The sequence below is a fragment of the Lissotriton helveticus genome, chromosome 1_1 (assembly GCF_964261635.1).
Source record: "Lissotriton helveticus chromosome 1_1, aLisHel1.1, whole genome shotgun sequence".
Classification (NCBI taxonomy): domain Eukaryota; kingdom Metazoa; phylum Chordata; class Amphibia; order Caudata; family Salamandridae; genus Lissotriton; species Lissotriton helveticus.
In genome coordinates, this window is record NC_136057.1 from 44,482,138 (window position 1) to 44,505,198 (window position 23,061).

The following is a 23,061-nucleotide window of genomic DNA, read 5'->3' on the forward strand; positions in this document are numbered from 1 at the left end:
TCCTATTGTGTGGTAAAATACCGAATTCAGGTGTGCATGCACATCTGTGCATGCACACCTGTGCAATGTGACACACAGACATGCCCTTAGGGCATGTATGTGTGCCACATGTCACACAAGCCTGTACTTGGGGTGCTAGAGGGTATCAAAGTGACACCCCCTGCACCCTTGCAGGATTCGGTATTTACCGATTCGGTAAATACCGATTCGTATTGCCCAATGATTCCTACGGGCTTCAAGGCCCATAGGAATTAATGGGCAATACCGATTCGGTATTTACCGAATTGGTAAATACCGAATGTTACAGATTCGGTAAATTTAGATTTTTGATTTACCTATATCTGCCTGCTTCTAATTTACCGATTCATAAATACCGAATCGGTAAAATTTGGTATTTATGAGTCGGTAAATTAGATTTACCTACATCTAGCCCATAGACTTTTTAAAAATTGCTTTTAATATGTGCTTTTATGATTTTGTAAACCAAATATCGAATAAAGGTTATTTGACTTGACTTAGCTTGAACACATTTGGTATAATAAAGAGGTACCAGAAAAAAAAATCTTTTTGAAAAGTTTGTGCAAATTTGTCAAAAGATTCCAAAATGATTAGCAAAGAAATAATTGCTTTTCAAAAGAAACTCTTATAACCACAAACTACGTGGGAGGGAAAGAAGGAAGAGCAGAAGAGAGAGAGAGAGAGTGAGAGAGAAAGAGAAATAGAAAGGAAGAAAGATTGAAAGAAAGAGAAAGAGAAACAGAGAAAGAGTGACAGAAAGAGAGAAGGAGAGAGAAAGAGAGAGACAAAGATAGAGAGAAAGAGAGAAGGATAGAAAAAGAGAAACAGAGAGAGAGAGAGAGAGAGAGAGAGAGAGAGAGAGAGATAGAGAGACACACTATGGTTTACATGAGTTTCGAATAATTTTTAAAAATAAATTAAGATGTTAAACGAAATCCCAATATTAACTTCATTGTGACCTTTGTGTTTTAGATCCAAGACTACCAGACAGCGCTAAAGACATCTTGGGGATATTCAGAAAGCATCCCTGGGAATACATTCCACCCATTCCTTACCATTGGATTTGAGGTTTGTAACTCACATCCGTCCCTCCCGCTGCCCAAACCTTGTTTACTATATTCTTCCACAAACACACTTTCTGTAAAAAGGCCTTTAAATATTGTTTTTATCTGGTCACATTTGCATTGCATTCAAAGACAGAGGTCAAATGTCAAGCTCTCTCTTTGAGAAAGCTTGGTGTTTACTTTTCTTCCTATGACTTCAAAATGAGAGAATGTATGTGACAATTCTGCTGAGTATCCATACAAGAGGAGAAGGTGTAAGATTTTTTTCCTAGCACACAACAAAAAACAAGCACTGGCAAAGCCAATTGGTCTTGCCTTGCGAACCTACTGACTTTGCAAATGACTTTTAGCAGTGTCCCACACCATCAGTCGAAAAATAAATATCCTACTGTATTTTGCCGGGTTGCAAAGATTAACACGTTGTGGTAAATATTTGATTTACCGTCTTAATTTCTATGCAGGTAAGTACTTAATCAATAATAACTCAATCGGAAAGAAAGACGCAGAGTCCGTGGTGTTAGAGTTCTTAGGGGTTTTATTCCTTAAAAAGGAATGGTCAGACCGGATATCATGTTCCTACCACCACTGGGGTGTAGGAAGGGATAGAGCAATATTTTATTGACAATACATAGCTTATATACTTAAAACGAATTATAGAAACCAATACAGTAGGCGTAACAGCTGAGAGAAACAAGATAAAACACACACGTGGTAGTGATACGTAATTAGGAGGCGTGAACTTAGGCGTGAACATAGAGGTGTGTGCTAGAAACGTCACATGTAAGTGTCATAAAGGGGTGGCAACAAAAAGCAGAATCTTGCAATGTCAGCAGAAATCTGAGGCCTGGATGCGCGCGCAGCTGCATGACGTGTGATTGACGTGAAGCTGGAGGGTGCAGGGGACTTGACATTTACACTGACGGAAAGAGACAGAAGTCTGGCATGTCAGATCAACTTGTGCTTCTATCATATCTGGTATCTGATGTTTAGGAACTAAGTTATCTGGACGGAAAAGGTCTCTGGGGCAGAAACTATTCTATACTGACTGTGCGTGTATAAGCGTCTAAGTGTCTGTATGAGAAGCGTGGGGGCATGGGCCTTCCATGGTAACATGGTAACAGAGGCTATGAATTACTTGCACGGAGACAGTGAGGCCGGGCCCTTTGCTCTGCAGCTGGGGGGATGTTTACTTAAACTAGTAGGTAGGAATGCATTTTCGAGGAGCGGAACAGATAATTCGAAGGTTGAATTCAGTCTTGGCAGGCAGCAGGCTGAGCTAAGCGCGGTGAGCCGCGCAGGAAGTAAGGCAGAGGTCACGGGTACAGAGGCCGGCCCAGGCTGAGGCATCTCAGAGTCAGAAGGCAGAAAAGGCTTGATGGCAGAATTCAGGGCCTACTTCGCCTGGGCTGGAAAACGTGTAAAGTATACCACAAAAAGACGTTGGCATAGCATATTTAGAAACTGAATATTCAACCCATTCAGGGTGGGTCTGAAAAAGGACATGTTAACGTTGGACGCAAATGTATTTGCGTCTTCATAGCTGGCACAGGAGGGAAGTTACATGCACTTTAAGCTGGTACATGGAGACGGTGGGGTACACGTTAGGGAACATAACTTGACCATAAAATTTAATTTTCCTCATTCCCTCCTTGTTCCCTATGGACCCTTCATGATATATCGATCCTCATGAATCGATCAGTCTGTTCTTGTAAAATCATTTGCTCGTCTTTCTTCCTTTGGCGGTTTGAGAGAAAACTGGAATGTTCAATGCACGATGTGGCGCACAGTCCACAAATCGCTGGCCCACACTGTAGGCACAGGCAGCAACTGAATACTATGACAAGGGCAATGCCTAGGAAGGATAGGATCTTCCATCCCCAAGCGGTCAACGTTGTCCAGAACCAACCGGACCAAGTCCAGGTGCCTGGATTCTGATGTATCAAACTTGCAATCTTATGAAGACGTGTAATAGCTTTGTATACAGTTGGCGCGTTTTCTGGAATGAAAACACAGCAACTTGACCCGATGACCTTACAAGCTCCACCTCTATCTGCCAAGATGACGTCAATAACAAGACGATTTTGAAGGACAACAATCCGCATAGCAGACTGCTCCTCTGTTAAGTTACCTAGGGCGGAGGCAGTTTCATGTACTACTGCTTCAAGTGTTCTAGTTAATCTACGTATTAATTTACTGTTTTGGACGGGACCTGTGAAGAAAAAGAATCCTTTATTGAAATCTGTGTATTGCTCCCATGCCGTTTCAGTATAGTCGACAATCGGGAGGTCTCTTCGGAATCTATTCTTTGCTAGATTTGTATTTCTATGATAATCAGGAGGAGCCAGGAAAACAGGGGGCAGAAGGAAGGCAATGTAACAGGTACCATCCCAATCTAGAGGTAAGCGTATGTATGCGGTATGGCCACAAACAAAATAGGAATGACGTGTAGCTCGAAATGAGGACCTACCCTCATCAGTGAATTCGACCACAGTAGTACATTTACTATGACCTAAGTGTACTGAACCCTTCTTTCTAACACAAAAATGACCAGTGACTGGTAATACTGACATAGCGGGGAGAATGGGTGCAGCTTCGGAATCAATAGTAAGAATCATAAGGTTAACTGTGTAATTACCTAATCCATATACTTCGTTTTCTAGATCAGTTCCTATTCTAACGGGTTGTCCATTTCTGTCAGGGTAACAGGCGTCGAGCAGAACTAAATTCAGGTTTCCCCAAATCCAGCCCCCCTCGATGGTAACAGCAATATCAGAATCTAAAGAATTGATCAATCTAATCCATGCACCACAGGAGCCATTGTGAGTTAACGGGTACGGAAAGAGAGGCAGAACTCCCTTGTATTTCTGATAGGGAGGGAGTCGGCCACATATCCAACAGTTTGTAGCATTGCTAGTCTGATGGGAGTGATGTAACATACTGATGAATGTGTTGTTGCGCAGCGCAAGTCTGTAAGACAGTTTGTGAGGCGGTAATGTACTAAAAGAATGTTCAGCAGAAACATTGTAAGCAGATTGTTCACGCTTGAAGATAGGGTAATATATAGGAAGCAATATACTCGCTACAATAATCAGAAGACTTAGAAAAAACATAATCAATAATGTCACTATACAGTGACTGCGGAGTGATTTGCAGTATGCACGTTTCTTGAATTGTCTCTCTCTCTCTCTATCTCGATCTAGGGGATACATGTCAGAAACTATTTAACCGATTCACCTAGGGGAGGACTTAAACAATTAAACTGTCTGACTTGCTAGATCGGAGTTTCATACGGTACTCTTCTTGGGGAGTTTTCTCTCGTTCGGGAACTTTAAAGTCACTAGGTTCGATGCAGTCTTTGGAGGGGGTGGACGAGTCTGTTTCTGGTTTCAGTTCGTTACACTTTTTAATATGACTCGTGTGGATCCACCCCTTTCTGCCTTCCACCTTGATCGCGGTCCTCGTGGTAAGAAGGACGGTCTTCGGCTCTTTCCAGCGGGGCTCCAGCGGGCTTTTCCTGTCGAAGTTCCTAATTAGGACGGTATCCCCGGGGCGGACATCGTGTGGCTTTACATCAGTGTTGTCAGGAAAGGCTGCAGCAACCTGTGAACGACATGATTGGAGTGCAGACATCAAGGAGGCAAGGTAATCTGTCAGCATATTACAATCGACATCAGTAATTTTCTTAGGCATGGGCGTCCCCCACATATTCGGTGGTCTACCAAAGACCACTTCATACGGGGATAGTCCTGATCTCGAATGGGCAACCATTCTCATGTAGAATAATGCAACTGGCAGGGCGACTATCCAGTCGACCCCTTTCTCTTTACAAACTTTGGCAAGGCGGGTCTTTAGTGTCTGGTTATGCCTTTCTACAAGGCCAGCGGCTTCGGGATGTCGGACGCAATGGAATCTCCACTGATATCCTAGCAGAAGGGAAACCTGTTTCATGAGTTCGGATGAGAACGGCTGTCCATTATCTGAGTACACGACACGAGGCAAGCCGTACCGTGGGAAGAACTCTCGAACCAGCTGTCTGGCAGTGGTCGGGGCAGTGTAATCTGAGACTGGATATGCTTCGGTCCAACGGGAAAGTGCACAAACAACTACGAGGACATATTTGAATCCCCGACAACGGTCCATCTGGATATAATCCATCTGGAGGACTTCAAAAGGGTGATCGGGAGGATGGAATCCACCTTGCTCTACAGGAACGCTTTTACCTGGATTGAACTGACAACAGATCATGCAAGTACGCACTTTCTGTTTTGCTGCTGCTCGTAAGTGTTTGTTGTACCAGAGATTCTGTAAACTGTCTAACATAGCTTTCTCTCCTAGATGTGCCGGACTATGTGCTGTATTTATCATGATTTGAACCATTGAGTCAGGGAGAAACCATGTAGATTTTCCCTTCGTGACCCATCCTTGATCTGTCTGAATCCCTCCTAGTTCAGTCCATTTCTTTATTTCATCTGAAGTGGCATGCGTCTGGATATCGATTACATCTAGGGTGGGATCCCTGACTGACATGCACTGTGTCGGTACTATTGTCTTTGTCACATCAGTAGTCTGGGTGTGAGTCAATGCTGTATGTTTTGCTGTCTGATCTGCCAGGTCGTTACCCTGGGAAACAGAATCTGTAACTTTAGTATGTGCTTTACACTTCATGACGGATATGCCCGAGGGCAGATGTATTGCTTCTAACAGTGCTTGAATGAGGGGACCGTGTTGGATCTTGGCACCATGAGAGGTCAAGAAACCTCGTTCTTGCCATAACATTCCGAAGTCGTGTACAACTCCGAACGCATAACGGGAATCAGTGTATATGTTAACATTTCTGTTCTTGGCTAGTATACAAGCTCGGGTCAGAGCGATGAGCTCCGCCGCTTGAGCAGACAGTGTGTCAATACGATGTGTTTCTTTAACTTCAGTTTCAGTGGTCACTGCATACGCGGCCACTAATTCTCCTGTACTTGTTCTCATGCATGAACCGTCCACGTAAAGTGTCAGGTCTGGATTTGTCAGTGGGACATCTGTTAAGTCTCGTCGAGGCTTTGTCACTGCATTAATGATCGCTATACAATCATGTGGGGCTGGATCTGTCATACTCGAAGGTAACAATGTTGCGGGGTTTAGGATGCTACAGCGTCTGATTTCTATGTGTGGCTGGAATAGCGTCAATTCATAACCTGTCAGTCGTGCTATAGTCAAGTGCTGAGTCTGGGTTCTGTTTAAAAGAACCTCTACAGAATGTGGAACTTGTACTGTTAATGGATGTCCTAAAACAATTGAGTCGCTCTGTCTGATTGCTAGCGCTGTTGCTGCTACTGACTTCAAGCACGCAGGGAGTGCCTGGGCTACTGAATCCAATGTACTTGAAAAATAAGCGCAAGGCTTATGTGAACCTGCTTGGTCTTGAGTGAGGACAGACAATGCTGTACCATCACGTTCTGTAACAAAAAGTGTGAAAGGTTTGCTGTAACATGGTGTCGCTAGAACTGGTGCTTGGCATAAAGCTTTCTTTAATTCCTCAAAAGCCTGTGTATGTTCCTGAGTCCAGGGAAGGACAGTCGGAGTCGCTGCCTCCTGTGTTGTTAACTGAATGAGTGGTTTGGCTAGAAATGCATACTGGGGAATCCATTGTCTGCAGTACGAGGTGAGGCCTATAAAGGCCCGCACTTCCTTTTGTGTCTGGGGTTGTGGCATATTTACAATTAACTGAATGCGATCGGGAGTGAGCTGTCTCCCCACTTTGGACAGCAAGTGACCCAAGTAAACAACTTGCTGAACACAGAATTGTAGCTTCGAAGGAGACACCTTGTGTCCCTTGTCGGCCAGAAAATGTAAAACTGTCAGTGATGCTTGCTCACATTCGGGTTCACTTCGTGCGGTGATCAGCAGATCATCGACGTATTGCAGTAAAGCGGTGTTAACTGGCATTTGAATACAATCAAGTTGTCTTTTCAGTGCTTGACTATAGATGCTGGGGCTTTCTGTGAATCCTTGAGGTGCGCGTGAAAATTTGAAACTTCGTCCATTTAAACTGAATCCGAAGAGATATTGGCTCTCTGGATCAATGGGCACACTGAAGAAGGCGTTCTTGAGGTCAATTACAGTAAAGAACGTTGCTTCTGAATCAATAGCAGTCAATAAGGATGAGATGTCGGGAACCACAGGGTACTGTGGTACAATGCATTTATTCAGTTCTCGTAAATCAATCACCAGCCGATATACTGGCGGTGCATTGGGATCAGTACGTTTAAGAATCGGAATGATGGGGGAATTACAGATATTGGAGTCGGTCTCTACGACCACTCCTTGGGCAATGAGCTCTTCAATGATTTCCAGTAAAGCCACTACAGCATCGGGTGGTAACTTGTATTGTCTGATTCTGGGTAGAACAACACCTGGTTTGAGTGTAACACGGTATGGTGTAATGTGCATACAACCTACGTCAGTTGGGCCTTGTGCCCACAAGTGATCCGGTACATTTTTCAATCTGACATCAAACTCTCGTACCACATATTGACCCTTAAAGTCTCTCAAGAAAAGTCTGACTCCTTCCGGAGAACAACATATCACAGCTCCTAGAGCCTTCAATGTCTTTATTCCTAACAAGTTTTCTGGACATGATTTCGTGAGTAACAGGTCTGTAACACGTGATAATGGACCCACAGCCAGGGGGACGGGTTTCGATACCTCATTTACAATAGGCTGTCCTGAAAAACCAAGGGAAACATTCTGTGAGCCTGAGAGGGGTGCCCCTGGGACTTCATCATGGCTGATTGTTGTGCGACTTGCCCCTGTGTCAATTAAAAACTTTCTGTCTTTTCCCAATACTTGACTGTGTAGATAAGGACCCTCTTGATCTACAGGAATCTCAATAAGAGGCAAGCCACCCTCCCTCTCTAGGCTGTTTCATGTGTATCGTGGATAATCGGGGTAATCAGATTGGGCATACTAGTACATCTGTTGCGAAACTTGCTGAGTCGCGGCAATGGGCTGTGGCTGTGACTGTGGTACCGCTACTGTCTGTGCTGCATGTGGTGAAACATGCATAGGCTGTGTATTCTGCATAGGCTGTATATTCTGTGAAGTCTGTTGCTGGACATGGTCTTGTCTAGGCGGACGCGGTCTTTCTTTAGTTTTACCTGTTGCTATATTAGGTTTCAGGACCGGGCATTCATGTACGTAGTGACCTGGCTGCTTGCAATAGTTGCATGTCCCTTTAACGGGAGCTGCGGAATTCTGGGTCTGGGTCGTACCCTTTCTCTGGCCGTCGGCTGGAACCGACTGGGCCACTAACATTTTCATTTTCGTGTCTTTCATGCGTTTCTGTTCATGATCCTGTTCTTCTCTAATTCTGTTCTGATGGTATTGTAACATCTGTAACATCTGGGATGGCGTATTTGCTTGCCAAGTACTTTCAACTTTGTATACGCGGTTCTTAACTAATGGCAGGGAATTCTCGACTAATTTTGATACAAAAAGATGCGGGTACGACTCGCTACTTGGTTTAAGGCCACTATTAATAATGAAACATTTCTCGAATCTTGAATAGAGGTCACTAGTATCTTCATTGTGTTTCTGTTTACAGGCCGAAATTGCATCCCAGTCTTCCTTTCTAGTTGTCAGTAATCTTGGCAGAACCTGTACTATTAAACCTGGTAATGCTTTAGTTTTCTCCCCAAGGCCTAGCCCTGGGGTACGAAGTTTCTCCTCGTCTTCTATTTCTGCCCATATAATCTTTTTCTCTCCCACCTCCCATTCTCTTTCCTTCAGTTTCTCGTAGATGCCGGTGGGCAGCAGTACCTTTAACATTTTCATGATATCTGCATATGTGTAATCTCCCATCAGTAACATATCTTTAAGTTCTCTGTGGAAACCTGCGGGGTCTTTATCGTGACAGGGTACTAGTTTTTTCATTTCCAATAGTTCTAACTTGGTCAGAGGTGTGTGTACATACACACGTTTCAGGGTATTATCGGTACCCATGACTGGGTGTACTTCTCGTAATGGGTTCTGACTTTCAATGCCATGCAGACGCTCCATATGATACATTTTTCTTTCTGGGGGCGGAGCGGGAACATATTGTGAGCCTAAGAAAGTGTTATATCTGTGCCGTTGTTCTAGAATTATTTGGATTAACTTGGTACTTAGGCCTCTCCATCTATCCATGAGTAGTGCTTCTAAGGTATCGTGTAAGGGACCTGGATCAGAATGTTGGTTTCTGTATAACGTGAGGAGGTGCTGAATCATGTATACACCTGCTAATTTCTGCTCGTCTGGGGAAAGGTTCAGAAATGTCTGTGCTACTGTGTCATCATTGTACATATTAGGATTGTCAGCCCATAGTACTGCTGACCGGGCTAGTTCTTGTTCATCCATAGAATTGAGTACATGGTACCCCATTCGTTCTCGAAGCATTTTATCAGTGTCTTGGAACTGATGTTCAGGAGAATTCGGTTTTGATATGCCAGAGAGGTAAACTCTCTTGCTTTCTGGACGAATGCCTTTCCTAAGGTAAGTTCCCTTACCTACATACGCTATCATATCTGTAGTCGTTTCTGGTTCTTCAGATCCTTCCTCCTCCTCAGAGGAAGCTTTTTCTTTCTCTTTTTCGTGTATTTCGAGACGGGGTGATTGGAGTGTAAAGGGCTTCTGCATGTCCCTAAGGTGTAATCTGTGTGTTGCTGGCGGGGTCTGGTAACCCCCGGTCGCACCTCCTGAGGCTGAGGCTTGAGCATTATCTCTCTGTGGAGTCTGTATCTGTACTTGAACTTGTCTTTTAGTAGGATCAGGCGAACTGATTTGGTATATTAATTTTAGGTGTGGGAAGTGGTGGAGGTGGAGGAACAGTCTGTCGGACGGGGGAACCTTGTTGCGGTAATGGCGGGATATGGTCTGGAGGCGGGTTGCCACCTCCGTCACCATCAGTAGGCGCCAAAATAATGTGGTAAATATTTGATTTACCGTCTTAATTTCTATGCAGGTAAGTACTTAATCAATAATAACTCAATCGGAAAGAAAGACGCAGAGTCCGTGGTGTTAGAGTTCTTAGGGGTTTTATTCCTTAAAAAGGAATGGTCAGACCGGATATCATGTTCCTACCACCACTGGGGTGTAGGAAGGGATAGAGCAATATTTTATTGACAATACATAGCTTATATACTTAAAACGGATTATAGAAACCAATACAGTAGGCGTAACAGCTGAGAGAAACAAGATAAAACACACACGTGGTAGTGATACGTAATTAGGAGGCGTGAACTTAGGCGTGAACATAGAGGTGTGTGCTAGAAACGTCACATGTAAGTGTCATAAAGGGGTGGCAACAAAAAGCAGAATCTTGCAATGTCAGCAGAAATCCGAGGCCTGGATGCGCGCGCAGCTGCATGACGTGTGATTGACGTGAAGCTGGAGGGTGCAGGGGACTTGACATTTACACTGACGGAAAGAGACAGAAGTCTGGCATGTCAGATCAACTTGTGCTTCTATCATATCTGGTATCTGATGTTTAGGAACTAAGTTATCTGGACGGAAAAGGTCTCTGGGGCAGAGACTATTCTATACTGACTGTGCGTGTATAAGCGTCTAAGTGTCTGTATGAGAAGCGTGGGGGCATGGGCCTTCCATGGTAACATGGTAACAGAGGCTATGAATTACTTGCACGGAGACAGTGAGGCCGGGCCCTTTGCTCTGCAGCTGGGGGGATGTTTACTTAAACTAGTAGGTAGGAATGCATTTTCGAGGAGCGGAACAGATAATTCGAAGGTTGAATTCAGTCTTGGCAGGCAGCAGGCTGAGCTAAGCGCGGTGAGCCGCGCAGGAAGTAAGGCAGAGGTCACGGGTACAGAGGCCGGCCCAGGCTGAGGCATCTCAGAGTCAGAAGGCAGAAAAGGCTTGATGGCAGAATTCAGGGCCTACTTCGCCTGGGCTGGAAAACGTGTAAAGTATACCACAAAAAGACGTTGGCATAGCATATTTAGAAACTGAATATTCAACCCATTCAGGGTGGGTCTGAAAAAGGACATGTTAACGTTGGACGCAAATGTATTTGCGTCTTCATAGCTGGCACAGGAGGGAAGTTACATGCACTTTAAGCTGGTACATGGAGACGGTGGGGTACACGTTAGGGAACATAACTTGACCATAAAATTTAATTTTCCTCAACGTAGTTACTGAGGCCTACCCTTTGAATTTCAATCAAATGTGGTGGGTATGATTAATGAAAATAGAATGCCGGGAATGGAGAGTTATTACTGTGCCATCAATAAGCTCCTTAGGTGCTGCACCTAAAAATGCTGATATTACATTTTTTTCTGAATGCCGGGAAAGGGGACTATTAGTCTGATAAGAAGCCTGAGATGTCCTGATGATTTTCTGCTTCAATATGGCCACCTCGCAGGCAGCGTCAATGGTGCTGGCATTGCAGGGCATGAAGGTAATTTTTCAGCCCTCTCACACCTTCTTCACAGCAGGCACCAGGTGTGTGTAGAGGGGATCTCCCCGCACTCAGGTGTGTTATTTATTTATTAATTCAGTGTTTTATATAGAGCAAACGTCACCCAACTGGGTATCAGAGGGCTTCACAATTCTATAGCACTGTACTTCTGAAATTTGGTTGATTAGTCCTTTAAACAAACTAGTACGTATATATATTCAATTTTAAGTGGAAAGCATGTCTACTTTACAAATAATACATGTCCTAAACATTACTGGAGATCAACTTGCATTACAATAGTATGTGTCCTAAATATTACAACAATTGACATTTTAGAAATACATGTACTAAGAATACCTCATATCATTTAGTACAGTGGATTGTACGTAGCAAACAGACTGGTTACAGAATACATAGCTATTATCCTATACTGCTTTCTGCCCGGAAACGTTGTACAGATGTGGCATGGTCGCGTCATGATGCTGCTGGTGAGAGCTGCCAGAAGATGCTTCAATGGCACGGCCCACTGTACATGCCAATGTCCCCTCCACCCCAAGCCGTCCTTCCATTACCTTAGGTGCCAACTTTACAGTCTACGGTGAAGTTTCTGGTCGGCAGCAGTAGACATGAGCACTTTAGTTGAAACGGCTGCTACCATTATGCGAAGGGGAGGTGGTGAAGGCAAGAAAATGAAGTAATTTGCTTTTATAAATAACAAGCAAGGAGAGGCAAGCAGCGATGAGTGAGACGGTGAGGAACTGGCTCTCTTACTTTGAAGTCAGAGAAAGAACAGGCTTTTTAGGGGAAACATCATCTGACATTTGATCTCGGTCTGTGAATGAACAGCAAATGTGACGAGATATGAACAAGAATTACAGCCATTTACAAAAAAGCTTGGACTGAGTGAAAAAAGTGCGCATATGAAGTGCTCTTAGACAAAGAAAAAAGAAAAAGTGCCTAAAGCAGTTGATAATATGGAACCATTGCAAGGATACAAGTAATGGGACGGTGCTCCGTGGGAGGGAACAATTTACAAAAAGCATTTACAATGCAATGGTCTCGGCATTGTTAACGTTAGAGCTATTGGCATTGCTCATGACATTATTTTTATTTATGTTTTTGTTTGTAAAACATAAATAAATGACATTGTCATTTACAATGCTAATAGCTTTAACTTTTGCAATGCCGAGACCGTTGCATTGTAAATGCTTGTAATTAGAGTGTGTGAAGCCGCTAGGAGCGCAGCGCTTCCTGGAATGGGGCAAGCATTGGTTAATCCAATAGATCTTGTGCCTCTGGGACCTACTGATTTTATCAATGTTTTGTTTCATGGTGTGCAGCATCCACGATGCTGTGCAGCATGCATACAGACAACAAATAAAAAATAGAAAAAGGTAGTATGACGTTGTGGGCGCATCATTTTGTGGCAAACAATTTATTTACCGAGTTGGATTGGTAAATTTTTAAAAAGCGGCGGAAAAGCCTTTGGTTCTTGAAGCACGGGTGGAAGAAGCAACATGGAGGGCACGGATGGGAATGGACAACACATAGGACAAGTGTGGGGGGAAGCAACATGGGGCAGAACTAGCAACATTAAGGGTGGGGATGGGTAGGAGGAGCAACAGGCAAGTGAGGAGGAGAGTGAGTAGGGTGTAGCAACATGGAGTAGCAATGGGAAAGAGGAGGGTGCAGGTGGGGGAAGGAACATGGAGGGTGGGTGTGGTGAGGATAAGTAAAGTGTGAGAGAACAAAATAAAGCAGAAAGGGAGAAGCATATTAATAAGAAAGCAATGAGAAATAGTGCACAAGGGTGAGAGAAACATAGAAAGGGTGGAAAGAAGCACAGAGGTGACAGAGAGAAACACAGAGTGCAAGGGGAGATACGTACATGAAGGAGGCAGTCGGAAAACATGTGTGCTCTCATGGAGTGCTTAACCAAAAAGAAAAGGGTAGTGCTTGACAACCAAGCAGTGGACTCCTATAGAAGCTAGCGAATCAAAAGAGATAGTAAAGAGGCTATGCTCCATGGCTGGAACGAACGCAAAATGACAAGTTGGGATACGGATAAGCAGGCAAATTAGAGTGACAGGAGGGCCCACAATATGTGTCGCAACCAGGCTCAATCTGAAAATCAGCTGGTTCAGGGTGACGAGGGGAAACAATTACCCATAAGCAAAAGAGGATAAAGAAGGTTAAAAAAATGTATGGGGTGCAGGAAAAAAATGAAGAATGGTGGTATTCTGGTATCACAATGCAAAAGTGAACTGCTAATAAAATGTGCCTTTCCCTGCCAAAAGTTACTGCAGAGAAATCTGGTGTAATCATGTATCACAGTTTTTGCTATTTTCACTGGTCGCCATTTGTGCATAGAGCCATATAATGTTAACGTTAAGATAACTTCTACAGCAAACTTGAACTGTAAAGCTTTAGAAAAACTAAGGATTCTGAGAAGTATTTTGGATTCCTTTGAATTCAATGAATGGACGTTCCTACCTGGAATGTTTTCAAGTAATTTTGGTTGTGCTTTATGTTTTGTTTCTTGATACTGCATTTCTGTTCTGGATGCTTTTGAGGGTGCTAACTTACCATTAGGCCAGAAAGCGTCACGAAACACATTAATGTAGTAAACAACCATCTGCTCACTGAAGATCCAATGAACGGTATCGCGTATTTGTCTGTGGAAAAAAAACTGTTTAAAAACCAATATCCTAACTAGCCTTAGCTAAATAATCCTCAGCACGAGAAGAGTTAGCACTGTCAAGAGTACTGTGATATACTAACTATTCCAATCACTTTTATTTTTCTCAAAACAAATCTACATGCCTTCACGTGACGTCACCCGTTTCCTTATCCCAATGATCTATAAAAAACTATATATATAAAACAATATGCTTCTTCACTGTAAATCGAATCCCTTGCTACGGCTTATTAAACTGTAAAATGCTTATTAGTGAATTAAGGGGGTCATTATCAGCTGGACTGAAGTTACTGTGTGCATCACCTCTGACCCGCCCATGTAATTCACAGTCCGCTATGAGGTCCCATCACACACGTTCAGAGCTCACTTTACTAGTGGTACAACCAGGATGTGCACAAGTGAAGGGAAGATTTAATAAGGACGAACACTGTAGTTGTGTGCTGCGACACCTGCAGGATAATGCGAGAGTGCACTGTGCGGGTACGGAGGTGCATTTCGGAGGGATTACAGGGCGAGTGAGCACTCTGGGACACATTCTAAGGTCAAAAGGGTGAAATGGGTCGCAGGGCCAGTTTTGAGGTTGGAGCGGGTTGTGGCACTAGTACCAGTGGTATAGAAAGAAGAAGCTTGCCATGCCTTTCACATTTCAATGTAAAGCCCAGTTCAAGAATGTTCAAGAGTCATTGTCCTCGTGCGCTCCGTTGACGGCCGCAGCCCCGGGTCTGCCGCGGCCGGTCCTGCAGTAAGGGGCACGGCGCATGCGCAAACCCGAAACCTTCCATGGGGCACGGCGCATGCGCAAGCAGCGGGAGGTATAGCTAGCGTCTCAGCTTCCGAGGAGGACAGCGCGTTCGCGCGCGCGTGGCCGGCGCAAATCGCCTTGCGCGCGGCCAGGACTGTCCTCCTCGGAAGCTGAGCCGCTAACAATAGATCTCTGGCGAGAGCGAGCTTCGCTCGCTTCTAGCCGAGACCTAAAAAGGAGGGACAAGTAGGAAAGACTAGCCATTTGGAAGCAAGGCTGTTTAAAGGAGATTCGGAGAAACAAATAAAAAGCAATGGATGGGCAGTAAGCCCACAAAGTTAAGCGCTGTTGCGGCAAGACCTAAAGAAAAAACTGTGCTGATGTTTCAGAATATATCAGAATTAGTACAAATGAAGCACATTTTTTTGAATTACTGAAGTGTGGAGAAAAATATTTGAATATGATTGAAACACATTAATACACTAGGGAATGACATTTGCAAACATTATCATTTATGTGCAGTAAAACCATATTTCGGTGTGAATATAATGATCATTGCAATTGAAAATGTGTTATCTGTAATGGCGGTGCGCTACCACACCAAGTATACTCCACACTACGCCACTCAACTCCACACCACTCCACTCCAATGGATGCCACTCCACTCCAATCCACCCCACTCCACTCAAAAGTACCCCAAACCATCCGACTCCAATTCACCCCATTCTAATCAATCCATTCCCAATTTACCCACTGCAATCTACCCCACTCTAACTCAGTCTACCCCATTCCACTCCAATCTACCGTAATACACTAAATCTAACCCAATCTACCCGACTCCACCCCAATCTACCGCACTCCACTCAGATTTACCCCACTCTGCTCCAATATACCCCAGTCTACCCCACTCCACTTCAATCTACCCCAACTCTAATCTACTCCAATCTAACTGACTTCACCCCAATCTACCTCACTCTACTTCAGTCCAATTTACCCAACTCCATTTCAATGTATCCAACTGCAATCTTTTCAACTCATCTACACTCCTACCACAACCTACCCAACTCTAATCTACCATAATCTACTGTACTCCACTGCAATCTACCCCACTCCACCCAATCTATCCCTCTCCACTTAATCCAATCTACCCCACTCAATCCAATCTACCCCACTCCATCCAAACCACCCAATCTACCCCATTCCACTACACCCTAATCTACCCCACAATACTCCACTCCAATCTATCCAATTCGACTCCACCCCACTCTACCCAAACCTACCTCATTCCAGTCTAATCTAATCCACTCCACCCTACTCCAATCTACCTTACCCCACTCCATCTCAAACTTACCTATCCCAATCTACCCCATCCAATCTACCCACTCAAATCTACTCCAATCAATTCCACCACACTCTACCCCACCCCAACCCAATCTACCCTACACCACTCAATATAACTCTACTCGAGTCCAATGTACCGCAATCCAAACTACCCCAATATACTGCACTCTAATCTACTCCAATCTATCCCCTTCTATCTACCCCACCCGACCTTGTGCCACTAACTTTTAGCCATGCCAAACAGCAGTCACACTGGGGTACATAATGGCTAAAACTCGTTGCCAAAGCCAATAGCTTTCGGATAGGAGACACCTATTTGTTTTGCCAATGCTTGTTGTCAATGCTTTTTTCCCCTATCATATATACACGCAGCAGTTCCCTGCAGCCAACACCAAGCAGGCACAGCTGTTCAACGGTGCCTGGGCACAGCAGGGGATTCCCTAAAGGGCCTGGCTTATGTTTTTTATTTTTTTATTTTTAAGGGTTCCCGGACACTTTCTTGGGGTTCTCGGACCCTTGCAAACTTGTGTATCCTTATTGGACATCGATAGGGTTTCAGACCGAGCAGCAGGTCTCCGAACATCACAAATGTCCACCAGGGTACAAGGACAATTACTGTGCCTGCGCAGACACCTGCCTAAGGTTTGCGGACCTCAAGGGTCATGATGTGGAATCTAACCTCTGTTCAAAATCAGCAATTTCTTTCTACATTTTAACATTAGTCAGCCCCTGTGCCAGGGAGAGACAGGATGGCACCACAGCTCTTTATGGCTTCTTTAGTATTTTTACAGGATGCAGGGAACAAGTCTCTTCATCAAGTAATGGTTCAAGATGTAGCCAGCCAATCAGGGAGCTTCAGGTCTGCAGACCCAACTTTGGGTTTACGTATCCGAAATGGATGACGGGAGAAAAAGCTTCCTCATCCAATCGGATCCAATATATTTTTACATTTGTGTCCGCGAGTCCAGATGCACGGACCATTCATGGGCTAAAGGTCCCGCTAGCTCTATCTCAAATGACTAGTGACTTAATTTGAGGACCACAAAAATACACTGCATGAAACTAGCCATGCCAATCCCAAATAGTTTTGTGAAGATTCATTGAACTGTGCCAAAGTTATTATATGTGTATATATATATATAATTATATTACATGGGATTCTGTAATCCCTGTATAAATGGCAGTCTCTAATTTCTTTATAATCAGGAATTTGTGACGCACCAAGTCAGTGATTATGAATAAAAGACGTCAGAACTCGGCTTTTATATGTTATTACAGTCGAGTCCTGAGGGCACAATGCCTGCTACCAGCGCCAGCAGCTGATGTGAAAAGAAGGTCAAGTCACGAAGCATAATTGAAGCAGCTGTTCACAGCAACAAACATAACTTGGCTTTTATTACTACTGCTGTATGTTACTAGTTTACTATGAGCAGCAGAGGGAATATGTTTAATAGTTTCCTTAGATAAAGGAAGGGTGGAATCTTTCTGCATGTTTCTACACGTTTTGAGCTGCTGCAGCTTTTTGTTTTAAATGGACTTTTATTTAACTGTTTCTAACATCTTTTTGCAACAAATATCTAACAGTTTTTATTTTTACTTTTGCACAAGAGGTTTAAGGTTCATTCTTTATGTTTGCAAACATGTTAGCTGCTGCATATGTAGGAGCTACGCACCAAGCTTTGTGGGAAAGGTGATGGTGTGACCATGTATTATACGGGATAAAGTACCACCTGGTGCATATAATAAGATTATTGCAAGTCACCTCAGAGTTCCATAACCTTTGTGCATCTGTCTATCATGAGGTGGTGTGCACTCCAGGAGAACCCTGCAGTGACAACAACATCCCTGGTCGGCCCTGCTGTTGAGGCCGAATACAGACTAGTATTTTCATATCAGGAACTGGAGACGACTGCGTCTTACCCAATGTAACTGTGCAACTGGAAACACAGTTCCCTCTCCAGACTGCGCATGCCTGCTATTCTCAATGAACACCACATCACTTGCATCCAACTATTACGTGTGATTCTGGCCAGTAATTCCTCCCATGAATTGCGCTATTTCCAGTTCCTCAGCCTGAAATGGGGACGAACAAGGAACGAGAAGAGCTACTGGCCTGTTTGTCTCATGCAGAGTCCCATTACCAGGCCTGTTTCTACACAGGGAGGATGCAGTCCTGTGTGGATCCAGAGGAGGAGAATGCAGGGAAACATCTGCACCGTGTGTTCTCGTACTCTGGGGGTCAGTATCGCTCAGTGGGTTCCATCCAAACCCTAATCCTCCCCTCAGAGACTTTCTTAAATCTGCCCATAAGCATTTTGAAGAGGTTACATGTGTTAGTATGCACTCCACAAGTCCATTTATAGTAAAACACATACCTTGGGTAGCTTCGAACAGCACTAAATGTGATTTTGTATTTCCTCTCGAAATTGAATCTTCATCTGCAGTATCCAGTCCTAAGAATGATGGAGGCACCCACTGACCCCACTCATCAGGACAGAGCAGTTCTGCCTTGCAGTTCTGATGTTGATGCTGCGATTCAGGGTGCAGTGGTTCGAGTATGTAGTTCTGATCTGAACCCTCTGCATTAGTACAGGGAGGTTCTATCTTGTACTTTTGATCTGAACCATGTGCATCTGCACAGGTCTGTTCAAGCTCGTCGTTCTGATCTGGTTTCTGTGCTTCAGGAAGCACTGACTCTAGCTCTCGGTCCTGTGCCACAGTGTGCAGTGGTTCTAGCTTGTACTTTTGATCTGAACCATGTGCATCTGTACAGGCCGGTTCTAGATTGTCATTTGTATCTGGTTCCTGTGCTTCAGGGCGCATAGATTCTAGCTCATAGTTCACGTTTGGATCCTGCGCATAAGGAAGTTCCTGCTTCAAGCATAGGTGTTGCTGTAGGCACTGGGTTTGTTGTGACCCCAACTCATCAAAGGACAATAGCCCAGACTCTAAGTGTTCGTCTGATGACTTCCCATCAGGTGAAACGGGTTGTAGGCACTGGTTCTCCTGGCGATCTTGAAAATCAGAACACCTCAATTCTTCCTCCAAGGGATCATCAGGTCCATTCTTATCTGGCAGGGCGGGTTGTATACGGTGGTTTTGCTGTGGTTCGTGCCCATCAGGAAATAGTGGGTGTGGGCAGAGGTTCTGTTGTTGGTCCCAGCTATTATCAGACAATGGAGATGGTTCTTCCTTCAGGGGCTCATCTGGCTCCCACTCTTCTGGGAACGCTAATTGTACGCTCTGGTCTTGCTCTGGTCTCTGCCCATCAACAAATTCTGAGTGAAGGCACAGCTTTGCCTCCTGTGATCTGCATGGAGGATTTGTCTGAGGGCACCGGGATAGAGGACAATCCTGCTGTACTCCATTTCTATCTGGAAACCCAGGTTGCATGCACTGGTCCTGCTGTGGGTGATGTCGATCTGGAAACATTGGCTGTAGACAAAGGTTTGGCTCCTCTGGACGCCCTTGAATATCTGTTGGCGAGGAGAGCGTACACTCCTGCTTTGGTGCATGCCCATCAGAGAACACCGGCTGAAGACACAAGCTCGGTTCCTCTGACCTGTCCAGTTGAGGTGTCGCAGGAGACTGGCTAACAGCACAATCTCGAATGCTCGCCGGACTGACCATCTCCAAAGACACTGCACAATTATCTAGGTAACCTTGATCCTTTTCTATCCAGATTTTCTTAATCAGCCCAGCGACTCTAGACGGTACGCCCTCCACAGTATTCATCAAGTTATCCAGTTTGGCTTCCAACTCCTCCAGCATGGATAGAAGAATAATGTGGGGCAGGTTCTCCGAAAGCGGTTCCAGGTCCTGGTCCCTCTGAGCATCATTTCGTATTCTTGAAGTTGAGATGTCATGAAGAGGTAAAGATGGGACTGTGGCTCTTACGGTTTCACGTGAAGACAGCGCTGTCACTTTCTTTTCTGGAGCCCGTCTTCTGCCCATTCTGGTAAATTGATGTGCAAGTCTCAAGTGTCTGCAGAGGAGAGGAAAAGAGAAAAGACAACACGTCACCACAGGACAGTTAGGTCAAAATACTCCTGATCAGAGAAAATTGTGGAATTCTAAAACCTGAAAAAAATGGAATCATTAAAATTTCACAATACCTGCAACATAGTTCATATATTATGAAAGGCAAGGATTTGAAATGTGTTTCCAACACTATGTCTGTTCCTTGGTCTGCTCAAATTGCACACTGTGCAACCACAAAAAAAGAGAATATTGTAACTGCCTTGCAGCAATGAAAGGTTTATAGCACCCTAGCAGACCAGAGTGCACTATCATTCTCACTTGCACTGTACAGCTCTCTTTTGCAATATTCAGTTCAGTGACTGAAGCACGTTCCAACATACCAAACCTCTACAGGATTTACAAAACGCTTGTTATGCCATTGCATATATAGAGAGCATGTTCAACCTGTGGTTTCTCGGAACTGAATCAGAAATACATTAAAGAGGAGATAAAAAATCAGACCAGGGAAGAATCTAGTCTGAATAGGCTTGTGGGCTGTCAGATTTCTGGATGAAAGGAGATTGTACCAAAGCTGTGACAAATAGTCATTCTAAACTAATAAGTTGTCATGATAGCTGCACCTATCAGTCAAATGACGACAGTCACCACCTTCCCCCAGAATGCCCTGATTGCAGCCGCAGCCAACATACCGCCTGCGCTGCGACAAAAGCTCACCATGTACTACATCCAGGCCCCAGTACAGCCTGCCATATTATACGTAGAGACCCAGCCACAACAAGATGTACAATACGTCCAGGCCCAGCGACAGCCATCTGATCAGTACATACAGCCACAGCCCCCAGAACAATACATAGCAGCACAACATGCCTACAGAAATGACCAACAAAATTATTATATAAATAACAGAAGGAATGCCACCAGAAAATGGGGTATACAGGGAAGAGTGAATGGAATGGTACAACTGAGGTTCCAATCACAGCCAGCACAGCGCACTTGTTATTATTGCCACAGAATAGGTCACATGCAAAGACAGTGCCGCACTAGGCTTCGAGACCAAGGCCAGCAACTTATGAGTCCAGCCCAACAAGGACTAAGCCCCTATGGCCCCTATGAATGTGGCCCAAGTCCAACAATAGCTCCTGTGAATGCACGTTCCCATGCAACAGCAACAATAGACACCTAAATACAAAATGATGCCCCAAAAAGAAAAATAACTGCAGCACCCAGGTACTAAGTACAAAATAATTTACTCATACCTGCGTCCGAATTCAGTACCAGTTAAAGCAGGCAAGGCATCGGTCTGAATGCAAGAACAGATTGGGGAGGGTGTCACAACAGAGCACTGACAGTTGATGTTCGCGATTACAAAATGAGGTTTTCGAAATTATGGCTCGCGTTCAAGTTGAATGGTGCCACTGGCCTTAGAGCAACGTAGATATCGGAGCAGATAATAATAAACTAAAAGAATCTCCCCCAATTTCTTATGCACAGAAATAGTGAGAGAATAGGGGGATAAAATGATGGAATGGAATACACACTAGCATGTAGAGGTCCAATACATTATTGTAGGCCCTTAGGAGCAAAGGGCTAGAATATACGGCGTTTACTCGGCGTGCACGACATACAGAGAACATGAGCCTGTGTTTAATGTGATATTAAATATTCTGGTCAGCAAAGCCTACAATTAAAAAGCACATGTTTTTAGATATTACAAGGTGACAAAAGAGTTAACAGGCTTTCTCTGCCGTTGGAAGTAGCACTCTTTGGCCGACCACACATTCTGGGCGTTGAGCCAGGCAGGAAATACACTTCCTGTGGTTTGTGACGAGAGTTTTAGGCATTTGGAACACCGATCGCAGGATCACACAAAATGAGAAATATACACATATATATATATAAGTATATATATTCCAACAGAACGGCGTTCCAACGAGCACTAGGAAAACAACACCAGGACTCAGGTATAGTGCACCAGAGCAAAAGGGTTTATTACGTCATAAACCTTGCTACGCATTTCGCGCTTGAAAATATATGTGCATAAAAGAAGTAATATGTATGTATATGAATTGTTTTGTTTCTAGGTTCTTCAAAGCTGCAGGAAATAGCGTGTACTTATACTGTATCGTGAATGTGCTAAAATGCTTCTTAAGCAGTACATAAGCCAGGGACTAAAATATTGATTGTGCATTGACAAAGCCAAAAGGTTAACAAAATATTTTAGGCCTACTGGATTTGGCAAGGCTTGTTAATTTTTATGTTGCAAAGAAATGGTACGTACCTGATTCAAGTAGTTTAGTGAAATGTTTTAGCATTTCGTTTTATTAAACGGGGGCAGGTTGTGAACAGGTGTCACTGTGACAGAGATTTTCAAGTATGTTTGACGTTGAGACAAACTATAGCCCAACATTTTTTAAATTCCTTCTTTTAGATAATGGATTTTTCCTTAAAATATCTTATAGAAAAGGCAATATAATTCCCAGATTCTTTCCTTCATTTGGAGTTCCCTCCATACCCCGGCTAGCCAACATACCGCATACAGCAGTGAATAGTACTGCTATTGCCAGGCCGGTTGAAGTACAGTTGCAGACTTCAGATGGTTGAGTATATGTTTTACCTGCTTTAAAAGTTTAAATACCCTTGGAATTATGACAGTATCATGTTTTTGGTGCGTAGTGCATTTTTTTAAGTTAATGGATGTTCCAAGGTTTCACAAAATTATTATTTATGCATCAACACAAGTGAAAACTCTTCTGAAATAATGAAAAATATTAAAAAC

The 23,061-nt window shown here is 44.0% G+C and overlaps 1 protein-coding gene across 1 annotated transcript in view; it reads right to left on the minus strand.

Moving 5' to 3' along the window:
• The window catches only part of LOC144767226 (uncharacterized), a 114,053-nt gene that overhangs the window by 79,609 nt on the left and 11,383 nt on the right, over nt 1–23,061 (minus strand). Inside the window, exon 2 of the mRNA XM_078650766.1 lies at nt 18,680–20,289. Coding sequence (XP_078506892.1) covers nt 18,680–20,258 — 1,579 coding nt within the window. The 5' untranslated portion in view covers nt 20,259–20,289. The remainder of the gene's footprint in view (nt 1–18,679; nt 20,290–23,061) is intronic.